Source organism: Elephantulus edwardii, unplaced genomic scaffold (genome assembly GCF_000299155.1).
Source record: "Elephantulus edwardii isolate Elephantulus edwardi_28Jun2011 unplaced genomic scaffold, EleEdw1.0 scaffold00096, whole genome shotgun sequence".
Classification (NCBI taxonomy): Eukaryota; Metazoa; Chordata; class Mammalia; order Macroscelidea; family Macroscelididae; genus Elephantulus; species Elephantulus edwardii.
In genome coordinates this window covers 4,878,299-4,900,752 of record NW_006399846.1, presented here as the reverse complement: position 1 = coordinate 4,900,752, position 22,454 = coordinate 4,878,299, and the positions used below count along the sequence as shown (strand labels likewise).

The following is a 22,454-nucleotide window of genomic DNA, read 5'->3' as shown; positions in this document are numbered from 1 at the left end:
TGCCGGCATTCTTCTACCAGAGGGAGGAAGAGGGGTACATTCTGGAGTCTATGGTGCCTATTTGACTGCATTTAGGCCACAGTGTGTATGGGGATGGGGACAACTGGAAAGGAAGTGAGAATACCAGATGAGAACTTGGGTGAATTTCCTGGACATAGTTGGAGGCAAATGATCATTTGGAGTCCAAAGACTCTCTACTTCCTTCATGCCCTATTTTGCACCTCCCATCCTTTGCCAAGGAAGTTGCCATTATTAGGATCCTTGTCATACGAGGTTAAAATAAGACCTGGTTCGAAGTGAGAAAACATGATGGGCAAACAGCCTGGCCCTTGCTGGTTCCTGAAGCCATGCTGAGTCCTTCAGGCAGAATGGCTCTCCACAGAACATCCAGTCCCTTCCGCTGCCTCTTGCAGGCATCCTCCGCTCCTCTGACACTGCTCTGGGTGAGCTTAGGACTGTCTGTCCCTTCTCCCCAGCCTTCCGGACAATGCATCCCAGAACCCTCACTGTCAAGAGGTACCTGGTCACGCTCTTTCTGGGTTGCAATTACATCTTATTCCTTCTCAGCCTGTTCTCTCCGCACTTAGAAGACAGCTGTTCTGCACCACCTGTGCCACCCGTGCAGTTAGTGACCCCTGCATGGCAAGGTGATTGGAAAGAGGCCCATTGGGAGCACACATTAATCCTGCTGGTTTGACAAATGACATTCTTGCAGGCAGATTCCTGCAATGATGATGCTGGGACAGAGAAACCCGATGCTTTGAAATGCTTTTGCTCTGAGGATCTATGTCAAGATGTATTATATCAGCACACACATCCTGCCATCCTGACCACCTCCCGTGTGCATTCCACAAATGTCTGCTCTACCTTCTCTCCTCAGGTGAGGGCAGGGCTCGGAATCCCCTGCCATTCTTGGAAGTTGACGGCGACTCCTCACTTGGGTGGGTTCCGTGCCATGAGGTCCAGTGGCAAGAGGATGGGATGCAAGTGTGGCCAAGGGAACCAGCTGGAATCTCCTCAAACGTAAGAGAAGCCTGACGCAGGAGTCATGGTGGACGAGTGGAGTTGTTCACTTGTGCAAAATTCCAATAGAAAAGACGCTGCTTTCAACCCATCAGCCTTCTCTCATAGGTCCTTATATCCTGGGAAGGAAGTGGGTAACAGTCATGATTGGGGACACCTTGCTGCCCCGCTTTACTCGTCCATATTTGCTCAGTGCAATGTAGGTCCCTCGGTACAGGTCTGACTCATAAGCATTGTAATTGTTGGGCAAGAGGGTTTCTCTGAACTTGCATTCCTCTTGGAAGCTGGGCTGTGAAAGGAAAGAACAGACAAGAAAGGCTGAATTATGAATGATGAGAACTGCTAAGTCTTGCACAGGCTTCCCTGTCCGTACCCTTTCTCTTTGCAAAACAACCATCACAGCTCTAAGCCATCCTAGGTGGATCTAATGAAAGGGTGGCATTAGATGAGACTTCAAAGTCATCTTCTTTTCTTTAGGACACAGAAGTTCAGGTAGGGAGATAGGTAGAGCTATAGCTATTGTATCTGGATGTTCTGACTCAGTTCAGGGCACTGACTGGATGTTAAGCACAGAGAAGAGAACCTATTCTATTCAGAGAAAGGACCAGGCAAGCATATCGTAGTAGTTTTCTCAGGTGCACTATGAGAACAATCTAGTTGAGTAAGATCAGGAGCAAACTGTTATTTCCACTCCCTTGTTTCATGACGTAGGAGCTCTGGTGGCTTAGTCCAGAGGGAGTTGCACTGTTAACCCAAAGCCTATGCTTTTCTGACGGTTCAAGTCTACCAGTGGTTCCTCAGGAGAATAATGGGCAGTCTTCCACCATGTGATTCACAGAGCTATGCGTTAGGTCTAACTGATAACAGTGAGTATGAGAGTTCTGTAACCTTGAGCCAGTTCTTCCCTCTCAGCCTCCATTTCCTTTTCTGTAAACTGTGTGTCCTGGAGGGGAATGGGAACAGGCAGTGGGCATGCTGAATGCCCAGACAATTTCTTATCTCCTTCTTTCTTTGCTAGCACGGTGTATTGAGCATGCTAATATTGTCTAGTCTTTCAGTGTTCCCCAGTCCACTAACTCTGCTCTCTTGGTCTTGTCTTCGAGCCTAGAGATGCTCAGTGACTCCTGGTTCTCCAGGTCTGTAAAAGGACAGAGATGGTGCAGGAACAGTGAATTTTATGGGGTAAAGAACTGGGCTTTCTGTGTGACAATTGGTGCCATGGAGTCTGGGGTCAATGACAAATTGCCCCCTTCAGTGCTAATTTAGTGGAAAAGCATCTGTGGACCACCTGTTTAGAAAAAAGAACTCTGGACTTGCTGTCACATATCTACAAGTTTATTCCCAATAAATCACCTCAAGTCCTCCTTTATTCCTAGAAAAGAGTCTGATTTCCACCTTGAGCTTGTCAGGGCGGCTGCACTGAGTGAGAGTTAGAGGAATTGTTGTGCTATTGAGGGGAAGCAGTTTGGGGAATCTAGAGGAAGAAAAGACTACATGGGAATCAGGATACCTAGCATACAACCCGAAGAATAAATACTGAAATACAGAGAGAGAAACAAGTGGAGTATAAATTCTGACTGCTTCCTGCTGACTGAGACCATCAGCTATAAAAAACCTCCTCAATGGCTGGCTAGCTGTGCCAGGAGTGTCGTCTGACCGTCTCTAAAGGAATAGTAGTATGAGCATCCTGGCTTGGCTGACATTGGGGGATGGACGAGTGCCTCTTCCTGTTATGAAAGGATGGCAGCGAGCTAGTCCTCAGGGCTCCCAGGCTTTCACTGTGTACCTCACTGGCAGCACTTACCACAACATGCAGTCTGCACCCACACGGTCTCCTTTCCTGTAGACTCCATCATCCCTGAGTCTGCCTATCTCTGTGAGGATATGTTTGCATAAAGACAGCATGGAGAGAGGTGTTCCTGGGTGCTACAAACTGTCGAGAGCTCAACTGCCAACTAGAAGGTTGGAGGTTCAAACCACCAAGCAAGGTTGGAGGTTCAAACCACCAAGCAGTGACTTGGAAGAAAGGTGTCTGTTTTCAAAAAAAAGTTAAAGCCTTGAAAGCCTGGCGTAGTACAGTTATACTCTGCCTGGGGTCACCAGGAGCTGGAATCACTCAATGAAAATGTATTATTTTAAAAAATGCCCAAAGATACGAATATGTTCTTACTCCCACCATATATGGTTCTTTAAATGCAACATGAGAATGTAGTTATAGTTGCTGTGTACCATCGAGTCAGAACTGACGCATAGCTGACTCTCCAGTGGGTTTTCAGAGGCAGTTAACTGCATGGCAGGGGATTGCTTATCTTTTGTCCCAAGGAGCAGCAGGTGGACCTGAACAGTTTAACTCTAGGTTGCCAGCACAACTGGTTTTGGGGAACATCTTAAGCCTCTTCTTCATTTCCAGCGCTAAATGCATTTCCTTTTTTTCTACTCTCCTGCTAGTAATTTGGAGTCCTTGGGGAGCAAGCCGCTGTTGTTGTTGTTATGTGCCATCAAGGCTCCTGTGACTCATAGCAACCCTTTGCACAACAGCTCTGAACCCTGCCCTATTGTGAGCTAATCTCACTGTTTCCAGCGCACTTACCCCCATTATCCCAGTGTCAATCCATCTCATTCAGGGTTTTCCTCTCTTGTCCTATCCTACCACTGTTCCAAGCAAAGGCTGGTCCCTCCTGGCAACATGCCCAAAGTATGTGAGATGGAGTTTCAAAATCCCTGCCTCCAAGGAGCAACCTGGTTTTACCCTCTCCAGGATAGACCTGTTTGTTTTCTTGGCAGTCCATGGTATGTTCAATATTCTTCTCCAGCACCACAACTCAAAGGCATTGATTCTTCTTCTGTCATCCTTATTCATTGTCCAGCTCTCTGATGCATAGCAAGTAATTGCAAAGACTGTGACCTGGTCACACTTTAGTCTCTAGATTGACAGTTTTGCTCTTCAGCACTCTAGAGAGATCCTTGACAGCAGGTTTTCGCCAATGCAATTTATCTTTTGATTTCCTGACTGCAGGTACCAAGTGTGTTGATTATGAATCTGAGCAAGATGAAATTTTTAACAATCTCAATTTCTTCTTCTTCATCTATCATGATGCTGTCAATTGGCCCAGTGATGAGGGTCTTTGTCTTCTTGATGTTGACCCTGAATCCTTATTGAAGACTGCCGTCCTTGACCTTCTGCAGCAAATGCTTCAGGACCTCCTCAGTTTTGGTGAGCAAGGTTTTGTCATTTGCAGAATGCAGGTTATTGGAGTGTAAATAGTGAGCCTTGTGGTGCAGTGGTAAAAACATTCTGCTGCAACACAAAATGTCAATAGTTGGAGCCCACCAGTTTCTCTGAAGGAAGAAAAAAGATGTAGCAGTTTCTTTGTGTAAAGGTTTGTACAGCCTTATTTATGTACCTTTTGAAGAAGTTCTACTCTGTCCAGTAGGATCTCCATGAGGTGGAATTGACACGATGGCAGTAGGTTTTGGGTTTGGGTAATGTAAATGGTTGACAAACTTGGCTGATAACTGAAAGTTTGGAGGTTCAAGTCCAACTAGGGGTGCTTTGAAGTTAGGTTGCACAGTCTTATTTCTGAAACATCAGCTATTGAAAACCCTATGAAGCATTGTTCTACTCTAACACATACAAGAGGTGACTGTGAATGAGTTGAATCAACAGAAATTGGTTTGTTTTTTTTTTTTTAGAAATTGGTTTTTACTTTTGTTATTTTGCCTGTAATTTATCATTTACAAAACACTTTCATAAGCGTTGATTTGCTTGAGAGGGACATGGAATGTTTCAGTGCGGCATCATTTGGCCTATGAAGGTCTACACTGGAGAGTTTTAGCCTTCACAAACTCTCCTTTGTTTTTCTTGATAAGAGTATTAAGTGGATATTTGTGGACTATATTAATGAATGTCCTAAAGATATGAACAAACTGATAAAGAGCATATTTGCACAATTGCTTTTAGGTTGAATGAGTCATTATTAAATCTTAGTTCACTTATTATTTAAACCCACAACTGTGGAGTTGGTTCAGGCTCATGTCAACCCTCTGTTGAGATTTTGAGGCTGTAAATCTGTGGGAGAAAACTGTTCTTCCTACAAAGCAGCTGGTTTATTGGAGCAGCCCGATGTGTATGCTTACACCTTACCTGTCACTTAGCTATGTGACTTTAAGCAAGTTATTTAACCTCCTATGCCACAATTTTCTCATCTGTAAAGTATGAACAGTATGAGTTATTATCATACAGAGTTGGAGTCAGCATTGGTTGAGACAATACATGCTTGGTAAATAGTAAAAACACGAAACATTACTACTACTACAACTACTGCTACTGCTGCTACTAGTACTACTACTACTACTTCTACTATTATCCCATAACTATCTTATCCCATCAACTATCTTACATTAAAAATTCTCCAGTGACTTCTTAGTGGTCTCATGGCCCAGTTAATAAAGACTTGCATTGCCAACCCAAAAGCAGGCTATTTCGAATCCACCAGCTGCGCTGCAGGAGCAAAATGAGTAGTCTCTTCCTATGCAGTTTAACCTCTGAAAACTCAGCTGGAAGGTTAGCTGTGAGCCTGTTCTGACTGTTCTGATTCCATGGCAACGAGTTTTTAAGAAAGACTTCTTGAAGGACCCCCACCAGTGCAATGATTAAGTGCTTGACTGCTAACCTAAAGATCAGAGGTTTAAGCTCACGCAGGAGCTCTTCTGGAAAGAGACCCAGTGCTTCCTTAAAGATTTTAGTCTAGAAAGCTGTCTGGAGCAATTCTGCTTTGTCACCTGGGGTTATTTAGGGTCAAAAATTGACTTCATGGTACTCAACAACGATAAAGACTTCTTATCCGGAACCACTGTTTCCATAACACTTGAAGTGGGTTATTGGACAACTTAGCTGTAAGCACTGCAGTTATTGGCTGAGTAACTGGGGCACAGTGAGTTTGTGTGAAATAAAAGAGCATGGAGTCAGTGTAAGAAGACAGGGAGCCACTTGGGTCCATGGTTTTTCAACGGTGTGTGATATATAGAGCTTGTCATAGGCTATAAGACAGTGATCAAGACTCTGGAAGCAACAGTTTTAAGAGAAATTCAACCCAGAATAGATTGTGATAGTTAACAGAGAAATAAGACTACTGCACTGCAATCCCAAAGGCACATGGTTCATATCCACCAGCTGCTCTACAGAAGGCTGGGCAGTCTCCTCTCATGGGATCAAATTGTCTGAAAACCTGCTGGAAGATCAACTGAGAGTAGGTTCTGACTCAACAGCCACAGCAACAGTTACAAGTCTGGAATGGGGCAACAAAATAGAGTCTAGGAATGGATCCAAACCAAATAAATATGAGAATATAAATAAAATAAAAGTGAATCTGAACTTGAACATAAAAGTGGCCTTTCAAATCACAAGGACAACTGTTGTTGAAACAAATACCTTAGAAGAATAATAATAAGAGTTCAAAATAGATCTTAATTGGTTATGTCAAACTGTTCCAAAAGGAGTAACAAGAAAGATATTAACATGATTAATTAGAATGTTTTAAAAATTGTTTCTCTTTTCTAATAATCTCAAAGCTAGAAGGATATTTTTAAAAGATCTTACCATAAAATAAAGAAAAAAAGCCCTAATAAATCTGATCTCCACCGGGTAAAAAAATGAAACAAAATAACAAAATAAATGGCAAAGTGGGTAAAAATATTTATAATGCCTATCCGATGGCCTACCAAAAGAGCAAGAAAGGGTGCTTCCTTGGAGAGAAGGATGGCGAAGTTTCATTTTTCATACTTTGGACATGTAGCTAGTGAGGCTATTTCTTGGAATGATGGAGGGTCAGTGAAGGAGAGGAAGACCCCGATGAGATGGATTGACACAGTGACTTCAGCAGTGAGCTACAGCGTCTCAGAGATGTGAAGATGGGATGGGATAGGGCAAGTTTCAGGTCAGCTCTTCATAGGGTCACTATGAGTCTTACTCGACTCGAGGGCACACAACAACAACAACAACATGCCAAAGAGTAAATTTCTTTACTACCCTTTGAACTTTCTTTTTATTATTATTAATTTTAATGAACATTTACGGAGAGTTTGGATTTCCATTCATTCACTGTTGCACTTTTCTCCCTGCCCACCCCTCTCCCCCTGTACACTCTTCTCTTTGAAAAGTAAAACAAAAAAATAAAAATTCTTTCATTGTTTTACAATCTCACACCCCCCCGCCCCGCCATGAACTTTTAACTCGTGGGCAAAAAAGGACAAAATTTACAGACAGTTCACAGAAAAAGAGGTGTAAATAGCCTTTAAACATAGGAAAGTATGCCTGAGTATACACATCATGAAAGACATATAAATAAGAACTCTGAGGTTTATACTTTTCTGATTGCATAGAGAAAAATGTTTGTTAAATAATTTCACTGATGAGGATCTGAGCATGGGGTATTTACTATTATAGCCATAGGTACATATAAAAATCACTACAAAGAACAACTGATAATTATGATAGTAATAAAAATGGAATTTCTTTTGGACCAGAAATTCTACTTGAAGCCATCATCTCATTGGGAGTTTTTGGTAGGTTAGGTGGTGTTCTGTGCTGCTGACCAAAAGGCTTCATGCATATCTGGCAGTTGGAATCTGTCAAAGGATCGGCAGGAGAAAGATGGACATTCTCCTCTGGTTAAGATTTACACCTTTAGAAACTGATGGATGGTTGCTATGACTCTGAGCCAACTTGATGATAATGAGTTTGGTTTTGAGATTGAACAATTCTACTTTAAGAATTTATCTAATTGGCTGTTGTTGATAGGTGCTTTTCAGTTGATTTTCCACTCATAGTAACTGCATGTGACAGAACAGAACTGCCCCATAATGTTCCCTAAGTGTGATGTATGGGGACAGTTTGCCAGGTTTTTCTGTGAAGCCATGGGGTGGGTTCCTAGCACCAACTTTCTGATTAGCAGTAGAGCACTTAACTGTTGTGCCATCAGGGCTCCTTTCTTTGTGGTACCCTCATATATGTGTTCAAAAGTCTCTCATTAATTACAGCATTATTTGCAATAGGAAAAAGGCAAGCACCTAATTGTTTACTAAGAGGGAGACTGTTAACTCAGTTACAGTTAATCCACGCAAATGGAATATTATGCAGCCATGAAAAGAATGAGGACTTTTCTGTGCACTGATTATGAAATGATCTCAAAGACCTAAGACTTATTCTAGGATTTGAAGGGGGAAAGTAAGGTTCAGAGTGGTACGTATAGTATACTACTGTTAGTATAATAAAAAAAAATGCCAATAAGTATATACACACAAAGACACACACATACCCTTCAAAAGTAGCCTGATAAGTTACACTCTATGCCATCAGACTTTTCATGCACACATACACACACACACAGAGAGAGAGAGAGAGAGAAGATTGAGAGATTATTCCTGGAATGCCTTCAAGAAAGTAGTAACAGTGAATTGCTGCCTCTGGGGGAGAATTTTGTGACTGAGAGACAATGGTGAGAGTGAGTTTTATTTCCATTACATATTCTTTGTACTTTTCTTTCCCTTAAACTATGTCCATGTACACTTATTCAAATAAGGAAATTATTAAAAACCAGTGACAAAATTCAGTCTATAAAGTGGGGCAGGAAAGGGTGTGAGAAAGCACCTTATCGGAAGCTGGAGGTCTCCTTGCTCAGCCAAAGCCCCTCTGTGCCCGCCTGCTTCCCCCTCTCTTCTCACTTTATTTGTCCCTGGAGAAGAATCTGCTCCTGGTAGTTTCCAGGAAAATGTATTTCTGATCCACATGATGTTTAAGGGAGAGGTTTTGTGTTCTTTTCACAGACTTGAGAGAGGAAATTAAATCTTGGCTGGGGAAGAAGAGGGAGGAAAGGAAGAGAAGGGGGAAGGAATTGGGTAATTTGGCAAGAAATTCCAAAGGCATTTGTCTATCCTCTCTTATCTAGAATGTGACCATTTGCAAACCTGAAACCAAACCCAATGTCATCAAGTCAATTCTGACTCATAGTTGCCTTGTAGAGCAGAGTAGAGCTGCCCCATAGGATTTTTCTCCCATGGGGCCATGAGTGGGTTTGAACCACTGACCTTTTGTTTAGTAGCTGCCATGGCACAACGTAGTCTTTCCTCAGTGTCTGGAAGCCCTAACACATCATTTGCTAAGCTGTGTATGAAGGTAGTCTATATCCAATGTACATGATTTTCTGCTCAACAGATTTTTGCTTAAACTCTCCCTTTAAAAAGTTTCCTGCTTTTGATTTTTTCTTTTCTGATCTTTTCTTCTAGTCTAGCTCATATATAGACACAGCAGTTTGCTTTACAAGAAGATTCCCTGCCTTTTCCTTGCCTTCTTTCAGTGTCCATCCATAGGGTTCAGATGTCTGTGGAGAATGTGGACTGAGATCAAGACCGTGTGTTTTCCCTGAGCTCTGATGCAGCCCCACACTTTAAGCTTCTGAGATTTTCTGCTGCCCAGACTGGTTCTCAGGCTCTTAGCAAGGCCTGGCCCCTCAACACATCTCCATCCTTTCCCTTCACTCTGAGTTCATGACTCAGGAATGCTGGACCTCAGCACTGGTGAGCAGAGTCCTCTAGCCAAATAAACGGCGTGTTAATAAAAGCTGCTACCGTATATTATTACTTGAACAAATGAAAATAATTCCTCTGGCTCACTTTCCTTGGGCCTGCCTGCCTCAAACTCCAGCGTGACAATGTCTTAAATTCCATGTAGGTCTAATCAGACTTAATGTGGAACAAACTCTTGAAAGCTTTTAGCTTTCACAAGCTGTTCCTTGGGGGCAAGGATTCTGAAGCTGTGTCTCACATACTTTAGGCATGTTGCCAGGAGTGACCAGTCCTTGGATTAGACCATCATGCTTGGGAAGGTGGAGGGACAGTACAAGACAGGAAGACCCCAGATGAGATGCATTGACTCAATGACTGAGGTAATGGGGGTAGATGTGTCAGACACAATGAAACTGGCTCAAGATAGAGCAGGGTTCAGAACGGTGGGATATAGTGTCACTAAGAGTTGCAGACGACTTGGTGGTACATAACAACAATAACAACGTGGGAAAAGGGCAAATCTTTAGGTGTTCCAGCAGGAGCTACCTTGGGCAGAAATGTCCCTGAAGGTCTGGGGTAGACAAGAATCTACCCTCTTTTCTTATTAGACAATTGTCAGTAGACAATTGCTGTCATGTCAGTCTTGACTCAGGGAGGCCTTATGTGTGTCAAAGTGGAACTGTGCTCCGAAGAATTTTCAAAGGCTGAGTTTTCATTAGCAAATAACCAGGCCTTTCTTCCTAGTGGATTTGAATTGGCAACTTTCCTGTTGTGCAACAATTTGTACCAACCAGAGACTCTCTTTTTCTTTTGTTGTTGCTAGGTGTCATTTAGCTGATTGCAACTCATAGTAACTCCATGCCACTGACCAAAAAGGCTTCATAATGTTTTCTAGGCTGTAATCTTTAAGGGATTAGAGTGGCTGGATGAGTTTGCACCTCCAGCCTTTAGTTAGTGGCTGAGCACTTAACTACTATGTCACTGGGCTCCCTTTTCTCAGATCACAGGATTATTTTTTTGCCTTTTAAAATCTTCATATTCTGGCTTCTATTGCCCATTTGCCTTGGTCACTTCTAGCTGTTAGGCTGGGGGTAGGCTGGGATAGAAGGTGAGGCAATTAAAAGAAGAAAAGGAAAACTCTTTGACCTAAGACTTTCTTCATGCAGCCCTGGCAGCTGCTTTTTCTGTCCATAACTGAAATGGAGAAATATCTCCTAGCTCCAAAACTCATTACCATTGAGCCAGAACTGACTTCTAGCTTACCCTCCATTGGGTTCCCGAGGCTGTGAATTACACAGGAGAAGACTGCCCATCTGTCTTCCTCAGAGCCACCATGGATTTGAACTGCCAGAGAGGCTCAGACTTTGGGGTAGCAATGAACTCATACAGACTCGGTCACCAGAGCTCTCTTCCCAGATCTGAAGCGAACATCTTTTTCTAACACACGATCTGCACTGCTCATTTAGAAATGTCTTTAGAAAATGGCTTTTATCGAGTGCATAATTCTCATCATCGCTGTGCGGCTCTTTGAAGCACGCAGACCACAGGCAAGGCATGTTGTGAGGTTCATGTGCGTTGCGTGTGCACGCCTCCCATTTACCGCCCGGTTTTGGTTCCTGCCTGGCGCCGTCCATCTCCCAGTTCATCTCGGTGCTGACATACCCATGCCTGAGTCCCTTCCCACTCCTCAGGAAGCCCGTTCTCTGCTAGATGAATAGCACCCAACTGACAGAGGGAAAGATTGATCCCCCTGCCCCAGCATATTGCCCCAGGTGAGACTTCAAGGCCACTACAGATGAAATACAGTGTTTTGCATGTTGTACTATTATTAAAACTGTGCAATGGTGGTGATATTGCAATTTATAGTGATCTTAGAGAATAGAGTAGAGCTTTTTCTGTGGGGTGTTCTGGGCTGAAATCTTTACAGGCTCAGAGCACCACATCTTCTGTCCTGTGGAGTGGCTTGTGGGTTCCAATCTCTGACCTTTTAGTTACCAGTAAACCTGCAACCGTTGCACCATCAGGGCTCCTCTTATTAGGATGTACATGTTGCTGTCATTTTGTTGTTGTTAGGTGCCACTGAGTTGGTGCTGACTCTTAGCCACCCTGTGGACAACAAAACAAGACGTAGCCTGATCCGTCCTGACAATCACTGCATGTTTGTGCCCATTGTCGCAGCTGCTGGGCCAGGTCATTGTGTTGCGGGACTTCCTCTTTGTAACCAACCTTCAACTTCACCAAGCATGATGTCTTTCTCTGGGGACTTGTCCCTCCTAATAATCAAGAAGCCGCCATTCTAACAGAACAAGGGCATACTGAGTGGCTTAAGATCAGGAAAGGCGTGCTTCAAAGTGTGCATCCTAGTACCATACTTCCTCACTGTTGTAATTGGTAAAACGAAAATCACTTCAAAACTTCACTGAAATCCCTGGAGCTTGTTCCCAATGTACATCTTTCTCAAGCACTGTATTCTAAGGAGACCACTGTCAGGTGAACAGCCTTGATATTTTTCAAATTGTTTTTAAAGAGGATCACTCAAAACCCATTACCTCTGAGCCACTTCTAACTCCTAGTAAACTCACCCCACCTGTGACACACTAGGACTGCATGCTGCAGCTTTTCTCCTGGTTGCCTTTTCAGGAGCAGATGGTCAGTCTTTCTTCCTAGATGTCACTTGGATTTGAGCTGCCAGCCTCCTGGCTAGCAGCTGAGTATACTAAGCATTGGCACTCCCCAAGGGCCTAAAGATGATCAGCTAAAGACCAAACCCACCCCACTCCCATTAAGGTCGACCCCTAGCAGCCCTACAGTAAAACTTCCCCAAAGGATTTTTATGGAACCAGTTGTCACATCTTTCTCCAAGGAGCGAACGGTGGATTTGACTGCTAACCATAGTAGTCAGCAGCGCAACACTTAACTACTGTGCCACCAGGGCTCATTGAAAGAGGATCAAGGAGATTGACTGCACTGATTTCTGCCATGGTTTACAGCTGAGAGAGGCTCAGGCCCTGAGAAGTTTATTGTAGTCCAAGGGTTTGGTGGGTCTGCACTATATCTTGAATCCCAGTCTAAACTACCAAGGCCTGCACTGCACACTTTAATATGCCCGATCCGGTGCTCGCTTCGGCAGCACATATACTATAAGCATGATCCACAGAGCGCCAAAGGAACAACCCTGCTTGGCCATATGTGTCTTGGAGGTAAGTCTGCACAAAATAGGGCTTGGTTGTTAGGTGCCCTCAGATCCACTCATAGTGACCCAATGACCAGAAGATCGGAAGCTTGGCCTGTCCTGTGCCCCCAGAAAAGCCACATCTTGCATCTGTAAAGTGAGGATCATGCTCAAATGAACCTCACAGGGAACTCTGAGGTAATGCTTGTAAAGTACTGATGGAGGCCTGGCAATCAGTAAGTGCTCAATAAAAGCCAAAACAGTTGGCATCCTGTAAATTACAACTACTGGTGAGCCCTGTGTGCAAAAAAGCTCCATGGGGTTTTCAAGACTAACACCTTTTGGAAGCAGCTCTCCAGGTCTTCCCAGATGCCTCCGAGTGGGTTTGATTTTCTACCTTTATGGCTTAGCTACTTATATTGCTGGCTCGGTTGAGCTATTTGGCAATAAGGACAGATAAACTGTTACAAGGCTCTTTCCTACAGATAGATGGGGTGGCGGGGAGCGGCAGTTGTCCTATTGGGTTTCCCCCCAGATTCTCAGGGGTCATTGTGTAGTTCTCACCAAACCCTTCAGCAAGGCTCTCCCCCGCCCCCACGAGAAAGCCCATTAGCGGCAGCAGCAGCTGAGCGACAGAGAGAGGAGGCAGCTCTGGGGGCTTAAATTGAAATAGTGTGAATGAAATCATCACCCAGCGGGAGTCTTCCTGGCTCCGGGGATCAGTTGGCAATTGTTTTTTTAGACTGTGATAATGGGCCCCTGAGGGGCAGAGGAGGGAGGGGGGTGTGTTGGGAGCACCTGGTTCCCAGCTGCATAGCTCTGCAGGACCCTCCAGCCTCACTTTTTGCAGGGGCTGCCTGGCCTTGGGGCTCAGGAGGGAAAAGGTCCAACTTGGGCCAAAAGCTATATGGAGGGTGAAGAGTGTGTGGGATTCTCTCAGAGAAATTAAAACAAACTCATTGATGTTAAAACCTCATTGGCGTGGGGTCTCAGCCAACTCATGTCAGACCCTCCCACAGGTTTTCAGGTGGCAATAATTTCATAGGAGGAGATTGCTCATCTTTTTCCTCTGTAGTTGCTGGTGGATTCGAACTTGCGAAGAGATTCCACCCTTGGGTTACCAGTCCGACTCCCTATGGAATACCCCCCACCACCAGAGCTCTCTCTCCTTAGAAAAGTCCCTCTTTTTCCTAGACTCTCTTCACTAAGGGACTCTCTTTACCCCTTTTAAAGTCAGCACTTGTCTGCTGGGGCTGCCAGATGAGGGCTCAGGGTGCCCTTACACTGTGAGTCAGTCAGTCCACACATCAAAGATGGTTCTTCCCCCCCCCCTCCATTTTCTCCCCGTATTGTGGGTTTGTTTTTTTATCCCTCTGACTGAAATCTCATAGTCCCAGGTTCCTCAGGTTTTTGTTGATTTTTTAACCTTCCAACATTACTAGATTTATAGTGGGAAAATGGATACATTTATTTTATATGTGTTCCTGTCCAGTCCCCAAAACTGGATTCCTTTCTGGGTAGAAGAATGAACATTTTTTAAAAAATCCAAACAAATCAAAAAACCAGCCAATGACTTATTTGTTAAGAAAGGTGGCAATGATAAGCCAAAATCCAGCACACAACTGAAACCAGCTGCCCTGAGTCTATCCCAACTCACAGGAACCCCATTTGTGCAGAGTTCAGATGCCCCATTAGGTTCTCATGCCTGTAACTTTTTGGAAGCCGATTACTGGCCCTTTCTTCCAAGGTGCTTCTGGGGAGGTTTGAACCTTCAGTCTTCCAGTTAGCAGTTGAGGGCTTAACCATTTGTGCCATTCAGGGGCTCTGTGGATTCTGATTTATGGCACTCCCATAAGTTTAAAGTATACTTCCTTCCTGGATGTTTATCTGCTTTAAAACAATTCTTTAAAAAAAAAAACAAACAAACCAAAAACCGGGGGTCCACTGTGTCCAAGCCTCTAGATCAGGTGCCGATCGCTGCGCCCCCGAAGATAGCAGCGCCTGCCAGCCCTGCAGCACCCAGGCGGCGCCCGCGGCCCCTGTCTCCCCGGCTCGGGACCCAATTACTAACTGCTGGAGCTGCCGCGTGCTCTCGGGCACAGGGCTGATCGGGGCGGGGGGCTACGTGTACTGGACTGCGAAGAGGCCCTTGAAGCTGGGATACGCCGCAAGACCCGGGCAGATTGCGCAGATGGTGATCGGCATCAGTCTTGCAGTTTGGGGTCTAGTCATCCTATTAGATCCCCAAAAGAAGACTCAACAGGCAAATTGAAACTGAAAGGACCATCACGAATTGTCATCTGTTGTATTTGTCCTCAGAACATACACATCCTCTTGACCCACAGAGGGAGCATGGTGTCAGTGAACATGTATGGACATGAACATACTTAGCCTTGAAGCTACTAGAAGACTGAAAAGCCAAAGCATGGGTTCTCGCCCTCAGCCAGGACTTTTTACAGCCTTCACTTCAGGCCCCAGATCAACCATTATTTAAAGAATCTTTTGTACTCCTTTCATAATTGAGTTAATACCCAGTATGATCCTGACCCTGGATAGATGCCCTGTACTGTTCAGAAGTACACACAACATCCTATTTGTTCTGCTCGCTCTTTTCAAGTTTCTTGCAAATGCATCATTTGAGTGCTTCCTAGCTACTCAGGTTATTATACTGGTTGTGAACCTAGACCAAGTGATTTGTGGAGTGTCAGCAATGGAGCAAGACCTAATACTTACGAACAAGGATGGCTTCAAGAGAGAAGATTGACCTTGGAGGAACAGACTCATAAAAGTCAGATATAAAAACTTATAAGTGTCAAAACATTTGAGAGGGATTTGAAACTTCTTATAATAATAAATATTTTTTAAAGTAAAAAAAAAACAACACCAAAAAACCAAACCAACACCCTGCATAGAGTCCCCAACAACCCTAATCCCAGGGTTCTTCAGTTCAGTTCAGTAGGGTTCCAGGCATTAGGAAGACTGATAAGAAGGGGTTCTGGGATAATGCCCTTCAGGTTATTCCACAGTATAGGTCACCACTCCACTAAAACTGAGGGTGAACCCAAGACTGTCTCTTGTTCTCCTCAACAAAACAGAGGGGATTAGGGAGCTCTGGCAGCCTCGTGATAAGAAGCTGCCTTGTCAACCCCAAAGGCACTTGGTTAGAATCAAGACATCTGCAGCTCAGTGGGAGGAGGATGGGTAGTCTCCTTCTCTTCAGTTTATTGCCTTTGAAAACCCTCCGGAGGGTCGGCTATGAGTCAGTTCTGACTTGATCATATACAACAACAGCATCACTTTTTCCAGTAAAAAGTGTGCTTGAGCATCCCACGTCTAACCCTTTGTTCATTTCACCCAGCTCGAGCAGTAGATCTCAGGGACTAAGTGATTCCTCTCCTCTGGAGATTGTAATGAAAAGAGATGGGTTCCTAGATCTGCCTCTGCCTCCGCAACACTTGAGAAACATCAAAACAAAACCCAACCCAGCAGTCCTCCAGGCCCCTGCCTCAGCTCAGACTCTCCGAGGGAGGCCTTCGGAAATCTGTGTTTTTAACAGGTTACCAAGATCATGTGGATATCAACAGTTCATGGAACTATGATCTGTCCCTGTCTCTAAGTAACCCAACCCAGAAAATCAGTCTCACTCAAAGGTGTTAGTGTGAAAGTTCTAGATGCACAGACCAACTGGGAAGTCCAGTCTAATATGTTGTAGACCTCTTCTCCGGAACGCAGCACCCCTTCAAGTCCTCAGTCTGCCCTCCAAGGAGAGGAGGATGGCCCTCCACTCCCTGCCCATAAATAACTCTAGTATTCCCTGGTGGCTGCACTGACTCTTCCTGTATAGCTTTCTTATTTCTGCCTTGGGGGAAATTGCCACCAGAATGCTCCTGAGAAGCAGGAGTAAGATGCATCTCAGGCACTTTGGATGTCCTACAGGGTGAACCAGTACCTGGAGGAGATCATGCTTGCTCAAAGGTCAGAGAAAAAGAAGTAGCCTTCATGAAAAGAGGTGGGTCGACAGTGGCTGCAACAGTGGGCTCAGCATCACTGGTTGGAAGATGGAGCAAGACAGTGTTTTGTTCTGCCACACGTAGGTTTGCTGTGACATGGATTCAACTTGACGGCACCCAGCAACAATGATCATAAAATTTCTGTGAAAATAATTCTGTTTCTTCAACCTCTAAGGGATCTTTTTCGAATCCATTTTCTGAAATTCTAACCACAGACTGAGATGCTCAGAAATGAGTGGACCAAAGAGGCAGGCATGGTTTTTTTGGTAGACAGCTTAGGAGTTGGTTACAATAATTGAAGTGCCAGCATCCACCTGCCCTGGGGTGACACCTGCAGAGTAAGAGTGGCAGGGTAGGGACAAGGGCCAGCCAAGGGGAATAAGTAACTGGGAGGACATTTCTCCAGCCTTTGGGATGAGAAGTCAGAGGGCTTAAAACTGTAGGATGAAAGTTCAACAAATTGTAGGTGAGCAAACCCTGGCTTTCATTTTCATTTCTTTTGTGTAAAAAGGGGCGGGGAGGCGAGGGAGGAAAGGAGTGTCTGTCCCTCAGGGAATGGTCACGGACAGTTACATGTTCAGTCTTGTAAAGGTCAAGCCTGAATTCCCTGAGTCTGACTGACTGAGCCAGGATGAATGGCTTCATGTTTGAACCCATGTTTCTTTCTGACCCAACAGTTTTCTCACTTAAAGTTTCTATTTGCAAAGGCTCTGGCAATTTGGATGAAGGAAAACAGGTTCACGATAAAACTAACTAACTGAAGCTTCTCTAGTGCATTACTTCCTGTACTGCTAACCAAAAGATTAGCAGTTCGAATCCACCAGCTGTTCCATAGGACAAAGATGGGTACTGTTCCGCTCCCTGTAAGATTTATAGACTTGGAAACCAGATAGAGGGTCACTATGAATTGGAATTGACTTGACAGCAGTTGAGTTTGGATTTTGGTTTGGTAATGAGGTGTGGTAGAGGGTGAGCTAAAATGAAGAAACCGTAGTGAGATGGACTGACGTAAGAGTCACAAGAAAGGCTCACACATGCCAGTGACCATGAAGCTGGTGCAAGGCTGGACAGCATTTCATTCTCCTAGACTTCTGAGGATGTGATGAATTGAAGCTGGCTCCTTGGCAAATAGTAACAATGAGCTGTGGGTGTCAAGGACCCTCATTTGCACTAAAAATTCCTTTTTAATCAATCGCATACCTAACTCCTTCCACAGTGCCCCCCTCCCCGTTATAGATGAGTATTCTTTTCAAACAGGTTCGTCCTGGAGAGGATGAAACCAGGCTGCTCTTTAGAGGCTAGGATTCTGAAGCTCTATCTGACATGCTTTGGGCATGTTTCAAGAAGGGACCAGTCCTTGGAGAGGGACATCATGCTTATAAGGATGGAGGGGACAGCACAAGAGAGGAAGACCCTCGATGAGATGGATTAATTCAGTGACTGGAGTAATGGGGGAAGGTGTGTCAGAGACAATAAGGTTGGCACAGGATAGAACAGCTTTCAGAGCTATTGTACATAGCGTCACTATGAGTCGCAAGCAAATTGATGGCACATAACAACAACGACAACTCAAAATTTCACGTTTTCTTGAGTTGTATAAACTGCAGGCCTCATAAAACCCAGAGCCGCCTCTGGTCTGATGAACTCACCGTTGTGTACAATCTTCCTTTGCTGTTCATGGCAACGAAGAGGGCACTTTTCACCCCAAAGAGACTCACTACTCCTCGCTCCACTGTGGAAATTTCCAGCAAACCTGACAAAGAGAGAGGGCCACGTGACTTCAGGTTTGAACAGATCACAATGGGGGTCAGCCTAGTCTAAGTGCCGAGTCAGCCTTTGCTCTGGAAGGCTGCCTCTCCCATGGTGCCTCTCCTTTCCCTTCTAACTCTATGAGAGTCCCTGCTGCTGGACTGGTCACTGCCTGCCTGTATGCTGTTTAAATCCCACTTTTGCAAGGCATGTTCTGATGCAGCATTAAGAAGTAGAAGAGCCATTCATGTGTCTATTTGGGTTTAATTTTTAATCTAGGCTTTCCCTGACCTGAAGTCTTTGATTTGCATAAAAAATGGCTTCAGATTAACTTCTTATTCTATTTGTTAATATCTATTCCATCTGTTTCAATAAGTTCCTATCATCTAACGTCAAAAGCACTGCTGTCACATAAAGGCCGATGGTTTGCCTGCATCCTATGACCTCATTATTTTCTTGGGTAGGAGAGCCCATCAAATTGTATGAGAAGAACCTAGGGCAGAAGGGTGAGCGTGGAAAAAGACTGATGTGCCCCAGCTGGAAACTTTGCAGACCATTTGCCTTTTTTCCTGAAAGAGAGACCTGAGTAAAAATAAGCTGGTGTCTAATTTGGGCCAAGTATTCCCTACTTACTCTCCCCAGCTTTGCTGTGTGGCTTCCCAGGCGATTGGTTCTCACTGATCTGCAGAGGGTCTGTAACTCTGTATAGTAAGGAACTGGGGCACAGTGGTTAAGCACTCAGTTGTTAATTCAAAGGTCAGTGGTTCAAACCCACCAGCTGCTATTTTGGGAGAAAGATGATCATGGTCTACTTCTATGAACATTATGGTGTTGGAAACTCCATGAGGTTGTTCTCTTCTATCCTATAGGGTTGCTTTGAGTTGAGATTAATTCAGTGACAAGTAAGACCAATAACAATGCTCAAGTAACTGCAGCCACAGGATATGCTGTCTTGTCTGTCAGATGATGGCCAAGGACAGCCAGGATGCTTGGACCTTAGTATCCAGAGCCTGCCAGTGCTATACTGAGTCTTAGGAGATGGGTATTCTTATAGGCATATTAGTGGTAAATAACATTCTTTCTCCTTTATAGTCCTTGGGTAGTTTAAATAGTACGTTTAACAGAGAATCAAAAGGCTGGAGGTTCAAGTCCACTCAAAGACTGGCTATCTACTTTTGTAAAATCAGCCATTGCAAATCCTGCAGAACACAAGTCCACTCGGACACACATGGGGTCACTATGAGCTGGAATTGACTCAGCAAGATTAGTTTGCATGAAGTCCAGCCAAGCAGACTCCCATTCTCTCAGAGCCACGCCTGACCCACGCCCCTGAGCATCCCAGTGGGTTGCAAGTGCACTCACTGTAAGGGTTCTCGTCGTGGGTCCCGCAGATCCGACCGTCAGGGGTCACCTGGAGGTGAAAGCCGATGCCAACGTTGCAGTAGAGCCTCCGCTGCCTTTTGATTCCCACCAAATAGCCGCTTTCCCAATTGACCCCGGCGATGTCTCCAGCGAGCCCGGCGCGAGACCTGGACAGCAGCGTGCCCCAGCCCCTGGAGTCCAGCAGCGTGCTGTTGGCGCGGCTGCCCGCGGGTGAGGGCACCACCATGCCCACTAGGACGCCTAGGAAGACGAGAGCCTGCAGCGTGCCCTGAAGGCGTCCTGCTCCCCGGGACATAGTGATGAACAGCCTCTGTCCCAGGGCCATCCACCTTGCCTCTCAGGCACGTGGTCAGAATTAAAGGCCCTAAAAATACCGCCCTTCTGGTTTTTTTCCCCTCGGCATGGCGGCAGGGGCTTATTTTTGGAAGGCAGAAGACTGCTGTCATGAATCCAAAGCCTGCTTGGGGCACTCGAGTTGCGGCTGGTCGGGACCATGGCTTGGGGACACTCGCTGGCCCGCCTCCCCGGTCCCGAGTTGATTATATTTGATTTGACCTATCTTTATAGTTCAGGAGCCAGGCCCTCCCCCTCCACCCTTCACCATCACCCTGACGTCAACTGGCCCAGCTCTCTGATCTAGGGCTGTAACTTAACCTGCTCCTGGGTCTGGCTGCCTCCCCAGACCCTCATCACCCTCCCCATTCCCTAGGGACTCCAGGAGCCACTGTCATTCCAGCTATGAGGGAGGAATGAAGTAAGCAGGGAGCATCTCTTGGGGGTGTGTGTGGGGGAGCTGGCTGGAGGCCCAAGGGGAGAAGGAGGCCAGAGGCCACCGAGGACCCAAACTGGGATGAAGTTCTTAGCCCGGCAGAGCTGGCTTTCTTATTTAGAGGGGAGAGGTTAAGACAGGGATGCAGAAAGGCTTGGTAGTGACAGGTGATGGCTGTGACCTACAAGTTACTTTTGAGAGTGCATGGTTGAGAGCAGGGGCTTGGCACATACAGAAAGTCTCAACCCCTGAGAAGGACAGGACAGATCCCAAAAAGCTTTAGGATTATGAAAGGAGGGCAATATAGCCGGGCCAACTCTGCTGCTTGCCTTGATCATAGGGCTTACCCAGCTAGTGGGATATAAGTCTTGACATAGCCCATGGTTCGTTTTCTTACCTGGTCTCTCTCTTGGATTCTAAGTATTATTATTCATTTTTTAATTAATTTTAATGGAAGTTTACAGAGACTTAGGGTTTCCAATCATTCATTGTTGCACTTTTCTCCCTGCCCACTCCCTTCCTTCCAATTCAATCTTCTCCCTGAAAAATAAAAGAAAAATTCTTTCATTGTTATTCAATCCCTCCCCCAAGTCCACTCTACTGTGCAGCCTTCACCCTGGACTCCTGTCATGACAAGAATACCCAATCATTTTGTGCCCAGCCAGGGATGCAAAAAAAAAAAAAAAAGAATACCCAATCATACTTCCCTTTTAAACAGTTCTCTCCCTTATCTGTGTCAATGCAGTATACATCATCCTTCCCCTCCTTCTCTGTCTTCCCTCAACCCCAATGTCAGTCCCATTTTACAACAGTGGCACTATGCAATATTTGTCCTTTTCATGTTTTAGAGATAAAGAAAGCAAGGTTTAATGAGGTTCAGTGACTTGCCTGATTTACCACAGCTAGTAAATGACAAAGCCAGAAGATTAAAAAATCTGCCTGACTGAGAAGATGAGTTAATGATGGGTGTAATTCAATAGGGATTAAGTTTATAATAGGAATGATTGTATGAAACACAAAGTGAGTGAGGGAAAGTGTGAAACACAATGTTTGTGAATTTTGTATGCAAATCAATATAAAATTCTTTTTTAAAAAACCAAATAAAAAAATAGGAAAAGTCTGCCTGAGCCCAAAGCCTATGCTGGTAATGTCTACGATATTGCCCATAGCCAGTATTAACTTTCTAGGCTTGTCTGCAAAGTCTATTTCACTCATATGCCAACAGTAGACATGGGATTATTTTGATAGCACAAAACAATTTGTTTAAAAAAACATTTGTTGAATGCCTTGGATGTATGTGGAATTTCTGCATTGGTGGACAGTGTTTGCTAGGGTGCCTATCAGTTAAAAAAATAGTCAATCAAACAAAACCAACTCAAACTCATTGCTATTGAGTCATAATTGACTTGTAGCTGACCCTCCAGCATGTTTTCAGAGATTGTAAATCACATGGGAGGAGACTGCCCATTTTTCTCCCATGGAGCCACTGCTGAATTTGAACCACCTGTTAGCAGCACAGCTCCCTATAAACTTTACCACTAGGGCTCCAATTAGACCCTAAAGAAAAGATTTCTGCTAAGTACTTATCCCCACCTCTAGTTTTCTTTTCCCTAATTGCCTTTAAACAGATCACACATCTAACCACAGTAAATATCCTCTAAGACATCCTATAAGATGAAATATAAGGTAGAAGCTGCTTTGTCTCTGGGAGTGACATTGACAAACAAGGTTGAGTCAAAAATCTAGGGTTGTTATCTTTCAACCCACATCTTGGTGAAATTTCAGC

General features: G+C 44.7%; 1 protein-coding gene across 1 annotated transcript; it reads right to left on the bottom strand.

Moving 5' to 3' along the window:
• Positions 1 to 1,062: 1,062 nt before the first annotated feature.
• On the bottom strand, positions 1,063 to 20,268 carry FGF6 (fibroblast growth factor 6). Its single transcript, XM_006891298.1, has 3 exons — positions 19,879 to 20,268; positions 18,417 to 18,520; positions 1,063 to 1,312 (listed from the first exon to the last, which is right to left on the bottom strand). The coding sequence occupies exons 1-3, from the start codon at positions 20,222 to 20,224 to the stop codon at positions 1,136 to 1,138; spliced, it is 627 nt and encodes a 208-aa protein (XP_006891360.1). The 5' UTR covers positions 20,225 to 20,268; the 3' UTR covers positions 1,063 to 1,135.
• Positions 20,269 to 22,454: the final 2,186 nt, after the last annotated feature.

What these genes read in the sequence shown, in the direction of transcription:
- FGF6 (XM_006891298.1), bottom strand. Translation starts at nt 20,224, where the DNA reads ATGGCCCTGGGACAGAGGCTGTTCATCACTATGTCCCGGGGAGCAGGA. An exon ending in CCACGACGAGAACCCTTACA is followed by an intron (nt 18,521 to 19,878) that starts GTGAGTGCACTT and finishes TCTCTTTGTCAG; the next exon opens with GTTTGCTGGAAATTTCCACA. An exon ending in AAGGAAGATTGTACACAACG is followed by an intron (nt 1,313 to 18,416) that starts GTGAGTTCATCA and finishes TTCCTTTCACAG; the next exon opens with CCCAGCTTCCAAGAGGAATG.